Source organism: Stegostoma tigrinum, chromosome 3 (genome assembly GCF_030684315.1).
Source record: "Stegostoma tigrinum isolate sSteTig4 chromosome 3, sSteTig4.hap1, whole genome shotgun sequence".
NCBI classification, from domain to species: Eukaryota; Metazoa; Chordata; class Chondrichthyes; order Orectolobiformes; family Stegostomatidae; genus Stegostoma; species Stegostoma tigrinum.
The window spans coordinates 89,986,931-90,010,845 of NC_081356.1; the positions used below are offsets into that span (position 1 = coordinate 89,986,931).

General features: G+C 39.6%; 1 protein-coding gene across 8 annotated transcripts in view; it reads left to right on the plus strand.

Annotated features, from left to right (window-relative positions):
* fam172a (family with sequence similarity 172 member A) overlaps window positions 1–23,915 on the plus strand; it is a 534,183-nt gene that overhangs the window by 67,108 nt on the left and 443,160 nt on the right. For all 8 annotated transcript variants that reach the window (XM_048526906.2, XM_059644752.1, XM_048526905.1 and 5 more), the window contains one exon: window positions 1,515–1,706. In XM_048526906.2, the coding sequence (XP_048382863.1) occupies window positions 1,515–1,706 (192 nt within the window). The remainder of the gene's footprint in view (window positions 1–1,514; window positions 1,707–23,915) is intronic.

Consider the following 23,915-nt stretch of genomic DNA (forward strand, 5'->3'; position numbering starts at 1 on the left):
TTAAACGCTGAAATCATTCTGGAGAATCTGTGTTGTATCTAACTCAAGTACAGTGTGTCTTTCCTGGGATCTGTTGTCCAAACCTCAATTTGAAATTCATGTTCTGAAACCTCACTTCCTCTGGTTCCAAACATAAGGTCTTAAATAATAATTCTTGAACTTTCAAGTACATTTGTTGACAGTGGAAGTTTTTTTTATGACGGTACAGTTAAGAATTGTTGGTGGTTGTTTTTCCAACTTAAGGAAGTATGTCAGGGAGTCACTTTCCTTCATACATATTGCTAATACATATGAATGCAAAGGGGCACAATTTTAATATTTGCCAGCGACTCTCAACTTGAAAGTATTGTGAACTATGAGGAGGATAGTGATGATAAGTTTCAAAAAGACACGGTGGAATGGACAGACAAATGGCATTTCAAAATTAACAAAGTGTGACATCATTTGTTTTGGTTGGGAGAAAGAGAAAGGACAATATGAAACAAAGGGGCTGTAGAAGAAAAGGGATGGATCTGGATGTGCGCACATATCACAAAATCATGCTGCCATATGCCAGGTTTGACAGATCGGTTAATAAAATATACAGGAAAGTGGGCTTATAAGTGGGGCCATAGAGTACGATAGCAAGGCATGATTAACCTGTATACAACAGTTGTTTAACTTCTTCTGGAATAGTATGTTTATTTCTCAGAACTCTATCTAAAGGCTTAGAGAGATTGCATAAAAACATTATGAGGATAGTGGCTTAGTGGTTAGCGCTGCTGCCTGACAGCACCAGGGGCCTGGATTCGATTACACCCGCAGGCAACTGTCTGTGTGGAATTTGCATGTTCTCTCTGTGTCTGTGGGTTTCCTCCTGGTGCTGAGGTTTCCCTCCACAGTCCAAAGATGCGCAGGTTGGGAGGATTGGCTGTGCTAAATTGCCCATGGTGTTCAGGGATATGTAAATTAGGTGTGTTACCGGTGGATGGGTCTGGGTGGGATGCTCTGACGGCCAGTGTGGAGTTGTTGGGCCAAAGGGCTTGTTTCCACACTGAAGGGATTCTGAGATTGATTGAAGAATCTTGGGTATTTTCTTTTGAGAAGTTTGAGAGGAAATTCAGTGGAGCTGTTCAAAACCATGAGTCTGGAGAGGATAAATGGAGAAACACTGTTATCGTTGGTTGAAGTATTGAAAACCAGAGTGTACAATTTAAGGTCATCTGAAAAGAAGCAGCAGCAATGTGAAGATAAATATTTTTAGATAGCACGTAGTTCAGATCTGAAATCCAGGATGCAGATTTAATGGTAGCCTTGAAAAGATAATTGGATAAATTATCTGAAGAGAACAGTTGGCATGGTACAGGTGAAAGTTGCTGGGGAAGTCAGCATTTGTAGGTTAGAGATTGTATCAGTACAATGAACTGATTAGCCTCTTTCTATGCTGTAACCATTCTCTGATTCTGTATATTTTTATAATAATATATACTTCAGTATGATTTTTAAAAACTTCTCTGCTTTTATCTTTATTTCAGGTGGATGCTACAGAAGATGAACCAAAGAGCTTCATCTTTATGAGCGAAGATGCCATTACAAACCCCAACAAATTGATGGTTCTGATTCACGGTAGCGGGGTCGTTCGGGTTGGACAGTGGGCCAGACGATTGATAATCAATGAAGACCTTGACAGTGGCACTCAGATACCGTTCATTAAAAGGGCTATGAATGTAAGGCTCATTTTCAGAAACTTTTTTTCTGAACTTATTTTAATATCTTTTAATCATTTAATTTTGCTGCAATACTTGGAAATGACAGAAAAGCACTAATGTAATGGAATATATCAACGTATAAAAGAAAGAAAAACAATTGGCGTCCATCTAGCTAGCTCTTGTGTCAAAAAGCAGGAAATACAGTTCATTACATTTCTTCAGTAATTGATTTTTCTTTTAAAAACCAAATCAATTACCCCATAAAATTACTATTGTCATTAGACACATAGAGTTTTGGCACTATATGGTAGGGGGATTCTTCTGGCATTTCAAAGCAAATGCTGCGTACATAGCAGTATCTGTTATGCACTTGGCATTTTCAGTGTGAGTGATTAATTTATTCATGCTGCTCTCTATGAACGGCTTTGACTCTCTGCAGATCCTCTTGTAGTCCAAGCCAGAGATGCATTTGACACTATCTGCATGAGGCAGGCAGTGAATGGCTGGTTTGGTGATGACCCTCAATGTTGTCTCTCAACACTTTGTACTGGCTCTTGGTCACTCCTTTTTCTGGTCCCTCTGCCATCTTTCCCATTACACTGCCAACATTCAAAGTTAAACCACCATCAAACCTCACTCACCTCTATTCTTAAATGTTTATTGCCTTCTTAATTAAACAGTTCTTTTTGATCTATTCCTCTTTCCTTTGAGAGCTACATTCCATGCCACCATGTAATTCTCAGTGTTATGGTAAGCATTGTTTCAAGGTTTAACATATGAAAACCCATACGAACTTTGAGTATCTCCATTAATATCCTAATATAATTTTTGCTGTGCAAACTAGCTTGAATTTTATATGTTCCTGCTGAGTTAGATGTCTCTTGGCAAGCAGCCCTATTGTACACCCATTCCAGTGCCATAAGGTTCTCTTAATATGTGGCATGAATTTCCATGTTATCCTCCCACTTGGGTCAAATCTTTATGCTTTGGATAGCCCACAGTTAAGTCTTGTATTAGTCAGATCAAACTTGCCTTACTATTTATCACTGTAGTATGCTGTCTAGATGGTTTCAACAATCTGTCCGGTAGAATCCCCAAATCCATTCAGTTTGTGTCCTGTGGGCAAGACCACTTATAGTTTATTTCCTTTGCTAATCTCTTAATTTAACATATAATCATATTGAATGCAATTTGCTATTTCTTAACCTGACTTCCTGAAATCTATGGATTTGTCCAAATCCCATCAGCGTCTGATTAATCTGTGTGTGATTGTTTGCAACAGCCTCCGAGCTGAGTAATCTGTAAATTTTATCCCTACTTCCAAACGTTGGATGTGAAAAGTGATTTGTAAATTTTCAGCTACAGTTTTCTGTAGCGTATAGTGCATGTGAATTGGGCACTGTGACTTTGCTATTTGTTTATTAACATGCTTTCATTTGAAATTGTAAACTAGTTTACAAATTGCCAGTAATTGTGGTGCTGACCTAAATCCAATCAAAAATTGTCAGACTTAACATTAACTGTCATTTAGACATTTTTCTAATGTTCTATTAATAAGTACCTGCTTCATCTGGCCTACAAGTGACACATTAATTCAGTGCTGTAGTCAGATTTACTATAACTTTTCTTGCTGTAGCATTCCACGAGTCATTATCAACATCGGTGGCTGTGCCATGATTGAAGGATGACCTGTACTCTTGGTTGTTGGTTTCTGATATGGATCTAATTGTGACTGAATTGTGACATGACCCACAGGTCTTGGGTGCATGGGCATGATGGCCCACAGGATAGTGGGATTTTGAGTGTAAAATTTGTGTTTCCTTTCTTTCCATCTCTTCTGCAGCTCTGACTCAATATCAAGGCATTTGACAAAAAAAAGCAATGTACAGCTTATTGATAGATGTGCCACTATTTTAAACAGTAGGCAGAAAGCTCCTTCTAGTCATTAATGTCAATACTTCTGTGCTTCAGGAAGAGCGTTAGAGTGTCTTAGTAACACTTTTTTTGTCCTCCCTTGGATTGCTGACCGTTTAAGAGTTGAGAAACAAGGACCTGGTGGAGGCAGTGCTTTTCAGGCACCCGGATATTATCCAGTTCATTGTAGATCATTTTTCACGTGTTTCACCTGAAGCTGACTTCAAGGACGAGACAGTGTTTATGGTCTTCCCATTGAATCCAGAGAATACAGAGCTGGTGGAACGTTTCTAGCGCTTTTATGTGACACTGACACATAGTACTATTTTTTACAGACTCACTCCTGTCTCTACCCAACCATGGTTGCACAATTCATATTCCAAGTTAGTATACATGACTATATTAGCCCATCATGTTCAAACTAGCACTTGACCAAATGACCCAATGATATTATTACATATGCACATCTGATACTTTTTAACATGTATTTGTTATTGTTTATTTCTCCTCCTTATCAGCCCCTCCTATTGCTTATAGTGCCTGTTTTCCCCTTTCAATTTATGGAACAGTGGCACAGTTGATCAGGTATTGGACCTCTTTCTCAATGGTGGCCTCTTGAGAAAATTGGCTGCCCAGGGTATGAGAAATGTTCAATGTACTTCAGATTGTCAGTTTCTTTATGTCTGAGCCAGAAGGCCTAGGAATGGATTCCACCTGCCCCAGACATGTGTAATAACATCTCTGACCTGGTTGATTGGAAAATATGTATTCCAGAGTCTATCCTTCAATGTACATATGAAGTGAAATATTTGACTGATAAAGTCTGTGTTGACATGAGCTTTTTTCTCGCGTTATTCAAGGACAGGCCAAGCCACTGTACAGAATTAAAGAAATTGAGAGTGGCTTGCAAATCTAGTTCAGAATGATCAAAGAGATAGTACTTCTCCATGTACAGTAAATCGCGTCTGTGGTGGTCAGTTTAGTTTGAACTATGGAGGTGACTGAGGTTAAAGAACTCTCCATCTAGACAGTTTAGGTGCTTGATAAGGTAAACAGACACTTCAGGATGATTGTAAATAGTATGGACGCTATCATCGAGCCTTGCTTGACACCAATCTGGATTGAAGGTGTCTGTTTCAGAACTCCACCTCAGCTTTGCAGTAATGTTATGAAGCACTTGCAGGCTATATTGATATTCCTTAGATGTCTAAATCTCTGGAGAGCAATATATGGAGCCTTGTGGGTTTTCTCAATCAAGTGTTCAAATCATGCTGGAGATAAGTTGTGTGCAAGAGAATGTGGAAAATCAGGTAATGACGCTCATTTGAAGAGTCAGTGTAAGCACAATGGGCTGAATAACCTCTTGTGCTATATCATTTCTGTGATTATGTAAAATGTTTTGGTCTGAGATAACAAGGACTGCAGATGCTGGAGTCAGAAATGACACAGTGAGGAGCTGGAGGAACACAGAAAGCTAAGCAGCATCCGAGGAGCAGGAAAGTTGGTGTTTCGGGTCGGGTCATGTCAGTTAATTCAGTAAAAAGTTCCTGGCACTGTTCACAACTGTTTTTTGGATTTGACTGAGATCAAACACCGTGCCTGATTTCTCTCTGGGAGTAAAGCCAGACTGACCTTGACGACAAGATTTCTTCAACCATAGGAAGTAGGCAATTTGTGAGAACGTGTTAGGATTTTCCCTGCTATGGACAAGAGCAAAAGGCGTTGATAGTTTCTATAGCATTATTTATCTCCCATCTTGAAGATAGTGATTGCTGAAAAAAGGCTAATTTTACAAAGCTTTTCATCTTTCACTCCTCAGATCATTTTATGATGGTTCCAATTCAAGGGGAAAACAAATTTTTTATTGCATGGGAAGGGAAAGGAAACTACTGATTTGTTGGCAAGTGGCCTCTGATAGGGACGTTGCCATAAAGAATTACCTATTAATCAATACAGTGTGGAGCTGGAGGAACACATCAAGTCGGGCAATATCAGAGGAGGAGGAAAGTCGACGTTTTGGGTTTACACTCTCTCCATCAGGAGTCTGACTCCAGTATCTGCACTTCTTGCTATCTCCCAATGTACCCATTAGCTTTAATTCACAGTTAACAGCCAAATTTTGTTCAAAATTTTAAACGAGCGGGTTGAGTCTGATTGGACAATGCATTGTCCTGAGAAATGAGCCAGTGAATGGCTGGCACTTATTTTGTCGAATTAGAACAGTGCCTTGTGCATGTTTTATTTCTGTCAACAAAGAATAGGGCCCCATGTACTAATAATAGTAGTTTACAGTGCACGCAAAATCTCCCTGCCTGCGAGTCTCACTGGTAATCTTAAATAGGTTATCAGCATAATTCTACTCTCACACAGGATTTTCCAGTAAATGTTGTCCAATTGCAGAATCACATGTGAGGTTACAGTATTGTGTGTCTTTCAGTCACAGGTTCGATGGGTATGGTCAGTACCTTGTTTGCTGAAAATAGACAAAGGGATATGAAAGGGGTTTTATCTGTTTGGTCTATGGATAGCTTGGTGACTTCAGAAAAACTTCCCATGTCATGATGCACATCAAACTCTTGGATTTCTCGTCCTTTCTCTTCTCACCATTTGTCTTTTATGTCCTGGATTTGTCTTTGAGTATCAGCTTTGAACTGTTGAAATGTTGTCTTTTTTCTTGCAACCTTGAATTATTCTGCCAGGCACTGAAGACTGCTTGATTTTTTTCCAGGTTGTCACTTATTTCTGCCTTATTTTCTGTATATCAAGACTTAAGGCATAAACGCTAAAGACTGTGGTCTCTTAATTGCAGATGAGCTGTGGGTGTGATATTATCATTGTTCTTTTTGTGGAATGGGAGAGTTCTGGCAGTACCCAAAATCCTATTCTGTATTGTGAAACCAGCTCCGTGGATACAAGAGCCATTGTCAGTCTTAACTTACCTCCAGAAGGTATAAGAACATAAGAACAAGGATCAAGAGTAGGCCATCTGCCCCCTTGAGCCTGCCCTGCCATTTAATAAGATTGTCGCTGATCTTTTTGAGACTCAGCTCCACTTACCCGCCCACTCAACATAACCATTAATTCCTTCATTGTTCAAAAATTTATCTAGCCTTGCTTTAAAAACATTTAGCGAGGCAGCTTCAACTGCTTCACTGGGCAGGGAATTCCACAGATTCAAAGAAGTTCCTCCTGACCTCAGTCCTACATCTGCTTCCCTTTAATTTGAGGCAATGCCCTCTAGCCCTGGTTTCACCTGCTCTCGGAAACAACCGCCCTGCTTCCACCACATCTATTCCCTTCATAATCTTATATGTTTCTATAAGATCTCCCCTCATTCTTCTGAATTCCAATAAATATAATCCCAGCCGACTCAGTCTCTCATCATACTCCAAACCTCACAACTCTGGAATCAACTGAGTGAATCTCCTCTGCACCCCCTCCAGTGGTAGTATATCCCTTCTCAAGTAAGGAAACTAAAACTGCACACAGTACTCCAGGTGTGGCCTCACCAGGACCCTATACACCGGCAGCCTAGCCTCCCTGTTTTTAAACTCCATCCCTTGAGCAATGGCAGACAAAATTTCATTTGCCTTTTTTAATTAACTGCTGCACCCACAATCCTGCTTTTAGTGATTCATGCACAAGGACACCCAAGTCCCTCTGCACAGCAGCGTGCTGCAGTTTTTTTACCCTTTAAAACATAGTCCATTTTGCTGTTATTCCTATCAAAATGGATGACCTCACACTTATCAACATTACTCCATCTACCAGACCTTTGCCCACTCAGTTAGACTATCTATATACCTCTGCAGACTTTGTGTCTTCTGCACACTTTGCTCTACCACTTACCTTCGTGTCATCTGCAAATTTTGACACACCACACTTAGTCCCCAACTCCAAATCATCTATTTAAATTATAAACAATTGTGGTCTCAACACTGATCCCTGAGGCACACCACTAGCCACTGACCGCCAACCAGGAAAACACCCATTTACCCCTATTCTTTGCTCTCTACTGGTCAACCAATCCTCTATCCATGCCAATACATTACCTGTAATACCGTGCAACTTTATCTCATGTAGCAGCCTTTGGTGTGGCACATTGTCAAATGCCTTCTCGAAATCCAAATACACCACATCCACAAGTTCCCCATTGTCCACCATGCAAGTAATGTCCTCAAAGAATTCCACCAGATTAGTTAAACATGACCTACCCTTCATGAACCCATGCTGGGTGTTCCCAGTGGGACAAATTATATCCAGATGTCTATGCTATTTCTTCCTTAATGATAGATTCAAGCATTTTCCCCACTTCCGAAGTTAAGCTAACTGGCCTATAGTTACCTGTTTTTTGTTTACTTCCTTTTTTAAATAGTGGCGTCACATTGGCTGTACCACCCCAGAGTCCAGTGAATTTTGGTAAATAATTACCAGTGCATTTGCTATTTTCCCCCATCACCTTTTTTAGTACCCTGGGATTCATTTCATCAGGGCCTGGAGACTTGTCTACCTTTAGCCCCGTTAGCTTGCCCAGCACTGCCTCCTTGGTGATAATTATTTAGGACAGAAGCAATGGCTGACTCTGAAAAGCTATCTGTCTGGAATGTCCACCAAGAAGAAAATCTGTAATCCAAAACAGAGGAAACCTCTGACAGAATAAAGAAAAAGGCAGAGAACAGCAGAATCCTCAGTTAGGGCAAGATCTTTGTTCATTGCTTCCAATAAGTCAACACAAACTCTACTCTGATTCGCGCATGTGAAATTGTTCTCATTCTATACTATAATCTATGGCTGAAGCTGCTGACCTTTGTATAAAACTACCCTACCATACGGGGTCACGTGAATCATTGGGAAATAGGATAGTATTGCTTAAAGGCATTTATTACTAGAATGTCTTTATAATGCTTATGGTTTACCATCATTTATAAGCTTCCTTTGTTCCTTTCGTTACCTCTCTTTTGGAAGACATACAAAAGCCCATGCATACCACGCTGACCAATGATGGTAAACCGTAAGTATTATAAATACATCCTAGTAGTAAATGCCTTTAAGCAATATTATCCTATTTCCCCCTTTCTGATGAAGGGTCGAGGCCCGAAATGTCAGCTTTTGTGCTCCTGAGATGCTGCTTGGCCTGCTGTGCTAATCCAGCTCCACACTTTGTTATCTCTGATTCTCCAGCATCTGCAGTTCCCATTATCTCTTATACAAAGGTCAGCAGTTTAGCCATAGATTATAGTCCAGAATGAGAACAATTTCATGTGCGAATCAGTAGAGTTTGTGTTTACTTATTGGAAGCAACGAACAAAGATCTTGCCCTAACTGAGGATTCTGCTGTTCTGTGCCCTTTTTCTTTATCCTATCGGAGGTTTCCTCTGTTTTGGATTGCAGATTTTCTTCTTGGGTGGACATTCCAGACAGATACCTTTTCAGAGTCCACCATTGTTTCTCTCCCAAATAAAAACCGAAAGAGCTGCGGATGCTGTAAGTCAGAAACAAAAGCAAAATTGCTGGAAAAGCTCAGCAGGTATGGCAGCATCTGTGAAGAAAAAAATTACAGTTAACGTTTCAGGCCCAGTGACCCTTGCTCAGTTCTCCTGAGTTTTTGTTCATGGTTTCTGACCTGATAGCAGTACAATTTGACTCTGCAACTAGTCTACCTAGGAATTTCCATGACACTGGCCATGAGTTCTAGGTGTCCTCCTCTGACTGATCCCAAATCCAGAGCCACATTTGGCAAATGTTTCCAGTGAAATTGGTCCTTGGACTCAAGATTGCTGGCATTCCTTTCTTAGGCTCCTTTTTCTCGTACCTCCTCTTGTTAATGGGTGTACTTGAAGACAGGATGTTCTTCTGACTTTTTTTTTCTGAGCAAGGGTCTCCCAGGCTTTGATGTCTATGTAGCATTTCTTGTGGTAAACATTCTGGGAGCCTTTTGCAATTGTCACAGTCCACTATTCTCGCCACCTGTGACCACAAGAATCCCAGAGTGTACCATACATGTCCTGTCAAAATCAGAACAAGTCCCTAGAAGAATGCGCCAACAAATTTAATTTGCACCATAAACAGATTGAACATGATATAAATGTTATCATCTCTCCAGTCTGGTGAACACACTGGTGGCACAAATGGCATTTGCCTACTGGCCAAGGCAAGCATTTTTGTTTTCACCCCCTTCCCTTGCTTGGGATCTGGGAATTTGGCCCTCATCTCCGTTCTCTTTAAAAGATCTTTGGAGCACTGAAGGAAAAGGAAAATCATTGCAAAGCAGCCCTAGAATGGAGAGATTATGGATATAAAGAAACAATGATCCAACTAAGGCTTTTTTCAGGAAAAAAAAAAGCAAAAACTTAGATTGACAGAGATCTGTTAAAATTGTTAATGGATGGGCAGGGTAGATGTGTATACAGTTTTTTTTTCCTCTAATGAAAGAATCCAAAACTATGGGCCATGCAAGATAGCTACTAATAAATCCAGTAGGGAGGTGAGAATATTTTTGTTCATTGGGCTTAGAATATGTAATTATCACAGAAACCACCTGTCTTACATAGCTTAAGTGCTTTCAAAAGGATGTTAGACAAGTTTTATATGGGGGAAACAGGAATATAAACATGAAATGAGATAATGGGAACAGCAACTCATATTCCACTTTGGAACCCTGCAACCTAATGGTATCAATGTGGACTTCACAAGCTTCAAAATCTCCCCCTCCCCCACTGCATCCCAAAACCAGCCCAGCTCGTCCCCGCCTCCCTAACCTGTTCTTCCTCTCACCTATCCCCTACTCCCACCTCAGGCCGCACCTTCATTTCCAACCTACTAACCTCATCCCGCCTCCTTGACCTGTCCGTCCTCCCCAGACTGACCTATCCCCTCCCCACCTATATTCTCCTCTCCACCTATCTTCTCCTCTATCCATCTTCGGTCCACTTCCCCCTCTCTCCCTATTTATTTCAGAACCCTCTCCCCGTCCCCCTTTTCTGATGAAGGGTCTAGGCCCAAAACGTCAGCTTTTGTGCTCCTGAGATGCTGCTTGGCCAGCTGTGTTCATTCAGTCCCACACTTTGTTATAAACATGAAAATCTGAGGCAAGGTAGATGGGAAGGGAAGAGACTTGTAGAGATTATAAATACCAGCATGCACTAGTTAGGCCAAATGGAATATTCATTTGCTCTTTATTCTGAGATATGTTCATCAATTTACTGTAATCTGATTGTTAATCTGGATTTTAGGGCCAAAATTTCTTTGATCTTATTAGATGTTTAAAAAATGCAAAAATGAATAAGCCTTTATTAGTGTAATTTGTGTTTTGAAGCAGTGTGAAAGGTCTTTCTTTCAAAAAAAAATTGCACAGTGCCTAACTTGTATTATTGTAAGTAATTTCATTTCTCCTCTCAGTCATTTTCTCCCCCACTCTCCCCATCAGCATCCATGCTGATGTGCTGGAAGTCTTCCAAAACTATATCCAGCTGGTTAATTTGTGTTTTGCATTGCTATTTGAACTTGGAAGTCTCATACTTAATCTAACCCTGCACATGGAACAAATAGTGATCAGTTTCTAAGCAATCTTATTATTACTCAATACTGAGATCTTTTGGGTCAGTTATTGAACTTCACACCATCAAGGTCTTTTTTGCTTAGTTACTTGATGGATGTGTTTACTAAGCCACCATGAAAGTTCAGGAATTGATCTTTATTTGAAATTGAAGATTTGTTTTTATTTGAGATAACTGTGTTCATAGGCATATAGTAACTATTTTCTGTATAATCAGGCACACTTTGTACTACAGTATATTAGTTATGCAACATGTGTGGAAGATATTTGCACAAACATAAAATTAGGAGGAATTCTGTAAATTTCAAAGGGATCTTCTTGTGGCCATTGAAATGCTGTTTATAAAAATCTAGTCTGTTCCTTATTACTATTATTAGATCAGTCGTCCACTCCCAGAGGTGCTATTGGCAGACTGCTTGATAGAAGTATTAATTCGGGAAAATTTAAAATGTTGTGCCAGCCTTGGTTGACAGGTTTTTTGAGCCCACACCAACTCCTGTGCTAGCGAAGGGAAACAATAAGATGACAGCTCCAGTGTTTGGAGAGAGGTTGTTAACGACAGCTTATTCCTTCATGATTTCAACTCTTGACAGAAGACAGGTCTGCTTGTTGCATCATGGCAGCTGTATCATTACCTCCTGGCCCTGTCAGGAATGAATATATAAAAAAAATCAAAGTTGCTGTACAGGGAATCCAATTACCTTAAGGGATTTTAGGTATTGTTTGACTCTTTAAAGTTAATGAGCCTTTAGGTCTAATGAATGTATGTTCCCAAATTGTATAGTTTTATAAGACAAAATTTGGATGAATTTATAATGAGCTATTAAGTACTCACTTAGATTCTTTTCTCTTCTTGAATTGGTTGCTATCATAATACATCTTGCTTTAGCTTGCTGCTACTTTGACATTGACCCAGCCAAAATATAACAGAGCTTCTGCAATGTACGTGAGCAGAAAGGATGAGAATTGCGGCAGTTTGAGATCTCTTTTTCCCAGTGGTGTCAGGGAAATATGAGTATTTGTTTGACAGCGAAAAGATGTACAGCAACTCCAGTCTTTTGCAATTTTCTGTAAGGATTTTTCCTCAGCCTAGGTAAAATACTGAAGTCAGCATTTAATGCTTATAACCTTTTTTTATGTTCATGGAATAATGAATTAAAGATTATGGTTAGAATAGACTATTCAGGTACTGTTTGCAGCCCATGCTTGGTAGGTAGCAACTGCTCTGGAGACTTGGTAGGAAAAAAGGAGGGGGTGTGAGTTTGTGAAACTGTGTCAAAAGCCTTGGGCTTTATAGCTGACCAGAATTCCAATGCTAGTTAAAAATTGTTTAGATGCATGCAAGATTAATCAAGTTCCTCATGTTAATTGTCAGTTTTGTTTAAGTCCATATCATGGTTATGTTTTTTAACTAGCATTTCTCTATTTTTTTGTGCTATTTGTTGTGTTTTTTTTTATACCGTTTGAGAATGGGGAAAGACAACACACAATGTATCGCTTTTGTCTTGAAGATTGGCTGAAGTGGTCTGAATCACAGAATCAAAGCCAAAGGGGGGAGAAGCAGTGCTTTAGAATGTGCAGTGTGAGATACTCTCAGTAGAAGGTGGTACTTCATGCAGTTGTAATCAATGCACTTGACACTTTCAAAGGCAAGAGAAGCCACGACTTGCTTAGGGGGTTAAACTTTTTAAATGACTTCCCGAGGGATTGCTGCTGTCAATAAAATGCAATAATTAGTGGAGGATTCTTTAGTGTGTATTGCAAAAAAAAGAAAGCTTTGGCAGATTTTGCAGAGCCGGTACAACGCTCCTGCACTTCTCTGATTTATTTTTTTCCCTATTTGTCAAAAGAGAATTTGACACTTTACCAAAATATCTGCTACAGAGTTGCCGTGCTTTAATAATTCGTTGACTATTTTTAGTTGGGACCTAGTCTTTTGGTGGTTTTGTCATTTTGGTTTTTACTTTGCCTTTTGTGATATTAGTATAGAATATAAATGTGTTTTTTGCGTGTTTAAAAATTTTAAAAGTTTCAAACTTTTTTACTTATTAAACCAACAATTTGTTTTTCCTTTAGTTTTTTTTCTTGACTTTGAAAATTTGACATTGATGTTCCTATCCTGTGGCTTTTTTAAATAAAAGATTTCTCAATTGATTTTTAAGACCTTGTTTTGTAAATATTTAACTTTCCCTAAATTTTCCGTAAAATATGTTTCAAATTGGAAAGAAATATATTTTGATCTCTTACAGCTCCTAATTGTTGAAGATCAAGAAGAAATCCAATGATGTATTCTGTATACAATTACTTAGAGGAAAAAAATGTTTGTAATCTCTTATTCAAAAGATTCCACTAAAACAAAAAAATTACTTTACTGGCTTTAACAAATTACAATGTCAAAAATAATGACTGAAGGGTTTCTCGTAGGTCATTTGATGCTGCAGGCAGTTTCTCCTCCTTCGGGAAGCACTTATTTAGTTTCTGTTGTATTCTGCCTGTGGCGTTGTGTGGTGAAAGCTAGGCTTGTTCTTCTCTTCGGAGAAATGTCTGAGGCTGTAGATAGCCTATGCAAAATTAATAAATGGTGTTCTTTTTCATTATCACCCATCTTTTATAGTTTATTTGAGGTTCCCTTTTGGGAGCTTGTAAAATACTGTATAAAACGTATCATAAAACTGAATACTTTGACCACAATTGTCACTTATGGGTTTTTATTCCTAGACTGAAATATTTTAACTTTAACAGTGAAATATTAAAACTTGGCAATGTAGTTTAATTTTTTAGAACTTATTTAGTTCTCTCCTACTGCAGAATTTTCTGATATGGTCCAAATTGCAACATGTAATTTTTCCTTGGCATTACCAAAACTTTTTTCTAGCCCTTGAAAGTTAATTGTTGATAAGCTTATTGCTTGTAATTCTTTTAGTTTCAGATTTTACTTCTATAACATGGGCTTTGCTCTGTGTACAAATAATTACTCATCATGTTTGTCCGCCCCATTTAGTGATCATCTTAGATTGAGGATTGGCTGTCTGACAGAAGGCAGAGAGTTGGGATAAAAGGCTGTTTTTTGGAATGGCAACCGGTGACGAGTGGTGTCCCGCAGGGTTCAGTGTTGGGGCCACAGCTATTCACCTTATATATTAATGATCTGGATGAAGAGACTGGGGGCATTCTGGCGAAGTTTGCCGATGATACGAAGATAGGTGGACAGGCAGGTAGTACTGAGGAGGTGGGGAAGCTGCAGAAAGATTTAGACAGTTTAGGAGAGTGGTCCAGGAAATGGCTGATGAAATTCAATGTGAGTAAATGTGAGGTTTTGCACTTTGGAAAAAAGAATACAGGCATGGTCTATTTTCTAAACGGTGAGAAAATTCGCAAATCAGAAGTGCAAAGGGACCTGGGAGTGTTGGTCCAGGATTCTCTAAAGGTTAACTTGCAGGTAGAGTCCGTAATTAAGAAAGTGAATGTAATGTTGTCGTTTATCTCAAGAGGGTTGGAATATAAAAGCAGCGATGTGCTTCTGAGGCTTTATAAAGCTCTAGTTAGGCCCCATTTAGAATACTGTGTCCAATTTTGGGCTCCATACTTCAGGAAGGACATACTAGCCCTGGAGCGTGTCCAGCGGAGATTCACACGGATGATCCCTGGAATGGTAGGTTTAACGTATGATGAACGGCTGAGGATCCTGGGATTGTATTCATTAGAGTTTAGAAGGTTGAGGGGAGATCTAATAGAAACTTACAAGATAATGTATGGTTTAGAAGGGGTGGATGCTAAGAAGTTGTTTCTGTTAGGCGGGGAAACTAGGACCCGTGGGCACAGCCTTAAAATTAGAGGGGGTAAATTTAAAACTGAAATGAGACGACATTTCTTCAGCCAGAGAGTGGTGGGCTTGTGGAATTCATTGCCGCAGAGTGCAGTGGAGGCCGGGACGTTGGATGCCTTCAAGGCAGAGATTGTCAAAGTCTTGATCTCAAAAGGAATCAAGGGCTATGGGAAGAGTGCAGGGAAGTGGTGTTGAAATGCCCATCAGCCATGATTTAAATGGCGGAGTGGTCCTGATGGGCCGAATGGCCTTAATTCCACTCCTCTGTCTTATGGTCTTATAACTGAAGTGTAGAATTGTATTTGGCCATGAATAACATGACAGTTGATTATTGTTAATCTATCCACAAAGCTTGTTTTTCCTTCTACTTCCATGAAATAAATCGCTTACGTAATTGAAGTTAAAATGTCATCAGTTGTACATTGTTCAGTTTTTGGAAAACAAAAATCCTCTTTATTTGTCATCTGAATACATGTTTTAATACATTGTGTGTGCGCCCGCCCACGTGTGTACAGCATAGATTAAGGGTATAAAACTACGCCTGCTTCAATACTATGAAGAATTCTGCCAATAAATATTTTGTTACAAACACAAACTAGAAAATTAAGTAAAATTGATACAAAGTACAGTGTTGAGATTGGAATCCCTAATGCAAAGTTTAACCCACAAACTGACTACATAATTTCCCAATATTGTGGGTGGTCTTCATTCCTGCCAGTGTGTAATTGTCAATAATGCTCATATTCCCTATTAGAACCTCCGATTAATCACACTGGTTTACTTAGACGTTAAAAAAGTCCTTAACTTGCTTGTTTTTGGGAGGGAGGGTGTCCTGGTAAATCCTTTTTAAAGCACTAAATATTGTATCATAGCAAGGGAACTAATTTTTTTTACCTGCATTTGTGGAAGGGCTGCAGACAGAAATCATGGAACAAAAGTAGTACCTTAAGGGCATGGAGGCTGGAAACTCCATAACTTTGTGGTTCAAGTTTTCTGGAGGAAAGTGGCATATATTCGTCATCCCAAAGATTGGCCCCAAAATTGCTTAATATAGCACAAAATGTTCACATTGACACGTTGATAAGATTTTATATAACTCAGCGTTATACCTTAGCTGTGTCTAAAATCAAAAAAAATTCAAAATGCATCACTTAATTCTTACTAGTATTGAGTTTCATCTGTAACATTTTAGTTCAGTCCTGAATGTTATCAATATTGACTTCCTTTGACATAGTGAAGATTTAACTATACAAGATGTTTTAGTTTCAGTTGTGAATTTTCTTTTATTTCATCTACGAGATGTGGTTGAAACTGGTTAGGTTTCCCATTTCCTAATTGCCCAGAAGACTGTTAAGAGTGAACTACGTAGCTATGGGTCTGGAGTCACATTAGGTCAGAGCAGATAAGGCTACCATTTTCCTTCCTTAAAGGGGTTAGTGAATCAGGTTTTTCCAGTAGTTGACTTGGTGATCGTTAGGTTCTTCAAGATTTTTATTGAATTCAAAGTCCATCATCTGTTAAGGCAGAATTTGATTGCAGACCTGTGTTTCTGAACTAGTTCAGCAATAATACCACCAGGACATTGCCTGATTATATTACCCTATATCTCAATCATTACAATGGGCAATGAGCCAAAGTAGCCTCAGAGCTGAATCCTGAGGAGCCTGGCAATCCATTTCTAACCGCACTGTTTATTGCTTATAACTCTTACTTTGCTATTGTTATTCCAGTATTTTTAATTCACTGCTTAATTATTTATATTTTAATCAACTCTAGTAGCCTTCATGTGATACCATAAAGCCTTTTCTAAAGCCCATTGTGCTCCATCCACTACATTTTCCTGATATACGGGATTTATAATTTCCTCAAAGAATTCAGAGGTTTGCTAAGCATAATTGCACCTCTTGATATCCGTGCTTTTTTTTTTCTATTTACTGTTTACCTAGGTAGTTTCCTCCTTAGTTAAAATAAACTAAATACAATTAAAATAAAATTAAATTCATCATCACAGATGTTAAGTTAATTAGCCCATTTAAAAAGATGCAGATGAGTTCTGTCTTTTTTTAAATGGTTGCTACATAGGCTACTTATCCTCTGGCACAAATCCGCACTCAATTAAAATCAGCGGTATAATTTTTAGCATCCATGTAATTTCCTCCATTATAGAATAATATAGCATAGAAGAAACCATGCAGCTGTTTATACCTGTGCTTGATGCTATGGAGGACAAAACAATAGCATTTGATTAACAGCTTCATCATTTGCTCCCTTCACTACCACCACCGCCATTTCATCATGGCCATAGTATGAACCATCTATAAGATGTATTATAGCAACTTATCTTGGGTCGTTCAACAACACTTTCCAAACAACATTTACCATGTAGAAGGACAAAAGCCAGCAGATATGTGTATAATCCTGTGATTTTTTTTTTTTTTTGCTTTTTAAATATAACTCCTCATTGTTCAAAATCTTTCCAGAGAACTTCCTTTCTAGTTCTGGCAGTGTCAAGAGTACCAACATGGATTGTGACGCATGGCCTTTCTTGATTAATCTTACATGAATAGAGCATGTCACACTCCTTTGTCTTAAATTTTATCTGCCATATGTTTCATTATTTCACCAATTTATTACGGGGATAAAATGGTAGAAACTTACAGGACAGAAAGAAGCCATTCAGCTCAACATGTCCATATTGATCTATTGAAAGGAGTGTCATTACTTCGTCCCATGCTAACTTACTGATAAGATTTATCTTCAAGTATTTGTCCAAATTCCTGTTAAAATTATTTAGAGTCGTTTTCTACAACCATCCCAAGAAGAGCTTGATAGAGTTTGACAGCAGTCTAAATGGAAACAGTCCTCATAAGCCTCCTAGATATTTTGCAAGTTATTTTAAATCTATTATGTCTGGTTTCTGACCTACTTAGTAGGAAAAATAGTTCTTTTGTATATGCTCTGTTATCTCTCACCATCTCCTTCAATATTTTTGGTTTGTAGTGAGTGGTTCTACAGAATCATTTCCCTTTGGTTTGTTAAGGTGCCCAATGTTTTTCTACTAATCTTGAACACCTAATATATCTTTTTTCTAAATATATTTTGAAGTTCAGTCTAAAGTTGCAAGATAATCTTCACTTAGTGCTTGCTTTGTATCCTACATGATTTTTACTCTAACAGTTGTTAGTAGCCGCCTTTTCTGTTTAGTTTATTTTGCCATAATGAGCGTATTAAATTCAAATGTTCTACTGTCTCCCCCCAAAGAAAAATGTCATGTTTGTACCAGAACTATTTGTCCCTTGAATTTCACATCTACATGCTACTCTTTGGCAGCACCATTGAAAAATTCAGGGCCGTGTTTTGATTTGCATCAGGACTCTTGCTGGGGTCAAATGGGCTGATCTGGAGCAGGTGTCTGACAGTGATTTTGCTTGAATTGTCGAAGTGTGAGCAGGGGTTTTCTCAGCATTCAGTGGGTGGGTTCTTGCACTGCAACCCTTATTAAGAGGGCCTACAGCGTGGAAGGAGCCACAGTTTGCCTTTACATGTAAGGGATAGAGAAGTAGTATTCACCTTGCATTATGCTCTGAAAACTTTAATAAGTTTAAAAGTAAAGAATGGCCACCACTCTGGAGGGATGCTTCTGGCCACAGCTGCAGGCAGGTATGTGAGTGGGTCTGTGGGAGGCCGCAGAGGTAAAAATTGTAAGAATCCTGATGTCTAGTAGTGCATAAACAGAAATTGCCTCCCAATTAAATACTGCAAAGATGGAAACAATGGTTGGTAATTTTAGTCGGCGAGAAACGTACTGGCCAGTGGTCTGCAGGGTGTTAAACCCCATAAAACAGATGCCAGGCCTGGACCGTTACTTCCCTGAGCTTTGTGTTTCATCTGGACATGCTTGCAGGTGAGCAGGGAATATTAGGAGCTATCAGGTAAAACATTAGAGTTCAATCAGCTCAGAGTAGTGGCGTTGTTAAGCCGTGCTTTGTGATGGACTTTGAGGTGTGAACATTGACCTGTTGCTTGACTGGTCCCTGAGGCAGCACTCCCAATTTTAGCACTAGGCCCCAGAGGTTTGTATGGACGACTTTGCAGGGTCAAAGGCTGTTTGGTTATTTCTGTTCTAACTAAATATTTTTTGGCTTTAACATGCAATACAGCTATTTTGCAAGCTTTTTTGTCACATTATTTTAACTTTGCAGGGTCAAACATCCAAATGTACAGTGACAAGTGCTCGTTCAGTAAAACTGAAGACCGAGCTGATAGTGAGTTTCATGCTCACAATACTTCAGAATGTGTTCTTTCACGACTTGAGATGTGGTTATCAACTTCTTGGAAGTTATTTCCTCTGTTATTTTGTATTTCACTCACCTGTAGCCGCTATCAGCCTTCACCAAAATGCAGATCTACCACGTATACCTGAGGACCATAATGAGTAATGATACCAGCAGTGCTAGATTCCTTCTAACTTGTACCATTCCATGGGGTAGAACAAATGCATACAAAAATCTAGCAGTAAGGAGCTGAGACTCTCAACATGCAAACCACAAGGAGATGATGAATACTTTTCAACTTGAGAGAATTCCAAAATTCAACTTTCAAAGCAGATGTCTACTGACACCTACACCCAATTGGAACAACGCCTCTTTCCCAGTTGGTCAGATGACAGATTGTCAAATTAGCTGTCATTGCATGTCCCTCTTTACCACAATGACCCCCAAACACCTGACCTGCTTGCCTAGTCTTTATCTTTGCCTTCTCTAATGCAAGGAAAGAAATCCCATCATTGAATGTTTGAAGTTGGGTTTTTTGAATAGAATTAATGAATAATATTTGTTAATGATGACAGTTTTCTTGGCCTCTTCCATGCATGCTAGTTTGGTTTGAGTGGCTGGTCTTTTTGCTGTTGTCTATGGAGGCCTCTCAGATCCCACAACAAGAGTTCCAGGTAGGAATGAGAGACCTTTCCTGAGTCTCTCTTCCTTCCCTGCAGCTACTGCACTATTAATAGTACATTAATGATATTTTTAAAAACAAACAGGTAAAATACATTTTCACCAAGTGCCTACTTGAATACTGCCCAGTTGCCTGTGCAAATGCCTTTTTCAGTTTTTTGTTTGAGGTTTCTTCACAAATCTCTGAAATGAACTTTTAACCATTTGACCAGATTTTACCCTTGAATTTGTCTAGATCCTTCCATAATTACTCTTAAACTGAATTCTCTTGTAGTTAGCCTTAGCTAAATAATCTACTCAGCTAAATAATCTTTTATTGTAACACACTTGATTTCCTCTGTTTCAGTTTTTGAACAAGTTCTGACGGTGTTTCCTAACATGTATTAAAACTTTATTGATCCCCTCAGCATGTGTTTGACACTTCTCCCCTTCCCTATTTCATCCTTTTGTATGTTTTAAAGCAAAACTGAAAGTCCATCACAGTCTGAAAAACGAGAATTGAGAATAGGGAATGACAGTACAATTAAACAAGCACTTTAATTCTGTCTTCTTCTGACAACTCTATGTCCTTATTAATAATGCCGAGAACATTGTATGCTTTATTAACTGCTCTCTCCACTTAGAACATAGAACAGCACAGCACAGTACAGGCCCTTCTGCCCACAATGTTGTGCCGAACTTTTACTTGAAACCTAAGGTCTATCTGTCCGCCACTGCTGCCTTTTACTGTCATCCATATGCCTATTGAATAGCTGCTTAAATGTCCCTAATGAGGCCGACTCCACTACACTCTCCAGCAATGCATTCCACGCCCCTACCACTCTGAGTAAAGAATCTACCTCCACTCACTTTAAAACTATGTCCCTTTGTAAAAGCTACCTCCACCTTAGGAAGATGTCTCTGGCTGTCTACTCTATTTGTACCTCTGATCATTTTGTAAACCTCTATCAAATCGCCTCTCCTTCATTGTTCTAAAGAGAAATGCCCTAGCTCTCTCAACCTTTCCTCGTAAGACCTTCCCTTCATTCCAGGCAACATCCACTTGTCCTGCCACCTTCAATGATCTGTGCACTCATACACCAAGGTCCGTCTGCTCCTTCACCTCCTTTAGAATTGTACCCACCATTTTCTGTTATCTTTCAATGATCTTTCAACCAAAGTGCATCACACCTCACTTCTCTGCATTGAACTTCATCTGACACTTAACTGCCTACTCCACCAATTTGTCAATGTCATTTTGAAGTTCCAAACTGTCCTCCGCACTGTTTACAACTATCTCAAGTTTAGTGTCATCTTAAAAATTTGAAATCATTCCCTGCTCACCAAGATTTACATCATCAATCTATATCAGGAAAGGCAAAGTCCCAATGCTCTCTGCTGGACTCAACCACAAACCTCCCAGCAACCTGAAAAATATCCTTTTACTGTTATCGTTATGTTTCCTATCACTCAGCCAATTTTGTATTCATATTGCTACTGTGCCTTTAATACCTTGACCTATAATTTACTACAAGTCTGTTGAATGGCATGGTTTCAAGTGCCTTGATGTACATGGTGTCAACAGCGTCATCCTTATTGACCTTTTTACCACTTTAGAAAAAACTTCAGCGAGTCTGTTAAATACTATGTTTTTTCTTTAGAAACATATGCTGACTGTTACTAATCCACCCACTCTTTCCAGGTCATTATTAATTCTGTCCTGGATAATTGTTTCTAGAAATATCCCCACCACCAAATTATGGTCAGTGCCTCCGCAATTCCACCCCTTGCTTCCTTCAGAATCCTTGTGTGCATCTTATCCGGTCTAGTCAACATTAAGTGTCAGCAATCTATCCGAGATTTCTTCCCTATTAAGTATATTTTCAGAATGGTGAAATGCGGAGGGCCGTGGGAGTCCTTGTATACCGATCACTCATAGCAAGCCTGCAGATTCAGCATTTGGTTTAGGAAGGCAAATTACATGTTGGCCTTTAGTGCAAGAGGATGAGAATTCAGGAACAAGAGTGTCTTGCTGAAACTGCACAGGCTTAGGTGAGACCCCACTTGGAACACTGAATGCAGTTTTCGTCATAAGAAAATACTTGTCATAGAGTACAGTGAAACTTTACCAGACTGATTCTTGGGATAACACAGTATAGAGCTGGAGGAATACAGCAGGCCAGGCAGCACCAGAGAAGCATGAATGTTGATGTTTCTGAAGAAGGGTCCTGACCCAAAACATCAACTTTCCTGGTCCTCTGACGCTACCTGGCCGGCTACGTTCCTCCAGTACCATGCTGGGTTGTCTGTATCTGCAGCAACTGCAGTTCTTGCCTGTCTCTGAATGAGTTGTTATAACCTGACTGTGAAGCCTCTTCCAAGTATGCCCACCTTGAAGAAGTTGTCCTCCTCCCTCTGGAAAGAAAAAACATTTCTGATGAAGGGTCCCGACCTGAAATGTCAACCTTTCCTACACCTCTGATGCTGCCTGGCCTGCTGTGTTCTTCCCCCTCCACACTGTGTTATCTCTGACTCCAGCATTTGCAGTTCTTGCTATCTCTGATTCTTGGATGGCAGGTTGGCGGAACAAATTTTTTTGTCGCCGAGGCCTCTATTGATTGCAGGTTAAAAGAATGAGATGGGGTATCAATGAAACATTTAAACTTGTGACAGGTCTGGACAGACCATTTATAGGGATAAACAAAACCAGAAATTGGTGGAGAAGCTCATCAGGTCTTGTTACACCTGTGGAAAAAAAACAGGATCAATGTTAACTTTGCTTTCTCTCCACAGATGCTACTGGAGCTGTTGAGTTTCTCTAGCGATTTCTGTTTTTGTTTGTTTCAGGTCTCCAGCATCCTCAGTTCTTTGCTTTATTTCAGATGCAGGGATGATGTTGCTCCTAGCAAGAACAAAAGGTCACTGCCTCAGGAAACGGTGTAGACCATTGAGGACTGAGGTGAGGCAAAATTTCTTCACTCAGCTGATGGAATTATCAATCACAGTGTGGCATAAGTCTAGTCACTGAGATTTCAGACAGAAATCGATAAGTTTCCAGACAGAGAAGGCATCAAGGAATATGAGGAGAGAGTGGGAGTATGGTGTTGAGCTGGGTTATCGGACATGGTCATATTGAATGGCAGAGCAAGCTTGATGGACTGAAAGACCTACTCCTTTTTGTTTTTCTGTATTTCTGCCCTTACACTAAATATTTTCCCCACTTTTGTAATAGGAAATTTAAGTCTTCTAATGTTACTGTAGTTTGATTGCCTAGTTTTGAAACTAGCTAATAAAATTGTTCATCTATCTCTTTGACACTGGAGTTTTGTTTAACAAGGCTGCCAGGAGTGTAATAGCTCTTTTGTTCCTTAACTCAATCTTAAATTCCTTCAATCCCTTGATTTTCTAGTATATTATTTCTATGTAGAAATATAACACTAGCGTTAACAATAGTGCCACATGCCGACCAGGTTTTCCCCTGAGTACTAGTCAGCAGAAGTATTATGAGCCTAAATTCATGCCTTAATTAACTCACATTTGCTGTCATAATCACTTGTTTATGTGCTAGCCACTGACCATGTTATTTAAACTCTACACACTTACTACTGTGATAATGGGAACTGCAGATGCTGGAGAATCCAAGATAATAAAATGTGAGGCTGGATGAACACAGCAGGCCCAGCAGCATCTCAGGAGCACAAAAGTTGACGTTTCGGGCCTAGACCCTTCATCAGAGAGGGGGATGGGGTGAGGGTTCTGGAACAAATAGGGAGAGAGGGGGAGGCGGACCGAAGATGGAGAGAAAAGAAGATGGGTGGAGAGGAGAGTATAGGTGGGGAGGTAGGGAGGGGATAGGTCAGTCCAGGGAAGACGGACAGGTCAAGGAGGTGGGATGAGGTTAGTAGGTAGGAGATGGAGGTGCGGCTTGGGGTGGGAGGAAGGGATGGGTGAGAGGAAGAACAGGTTAGGGAGGCAGGGACAGGCTGGACTGGTTTTGG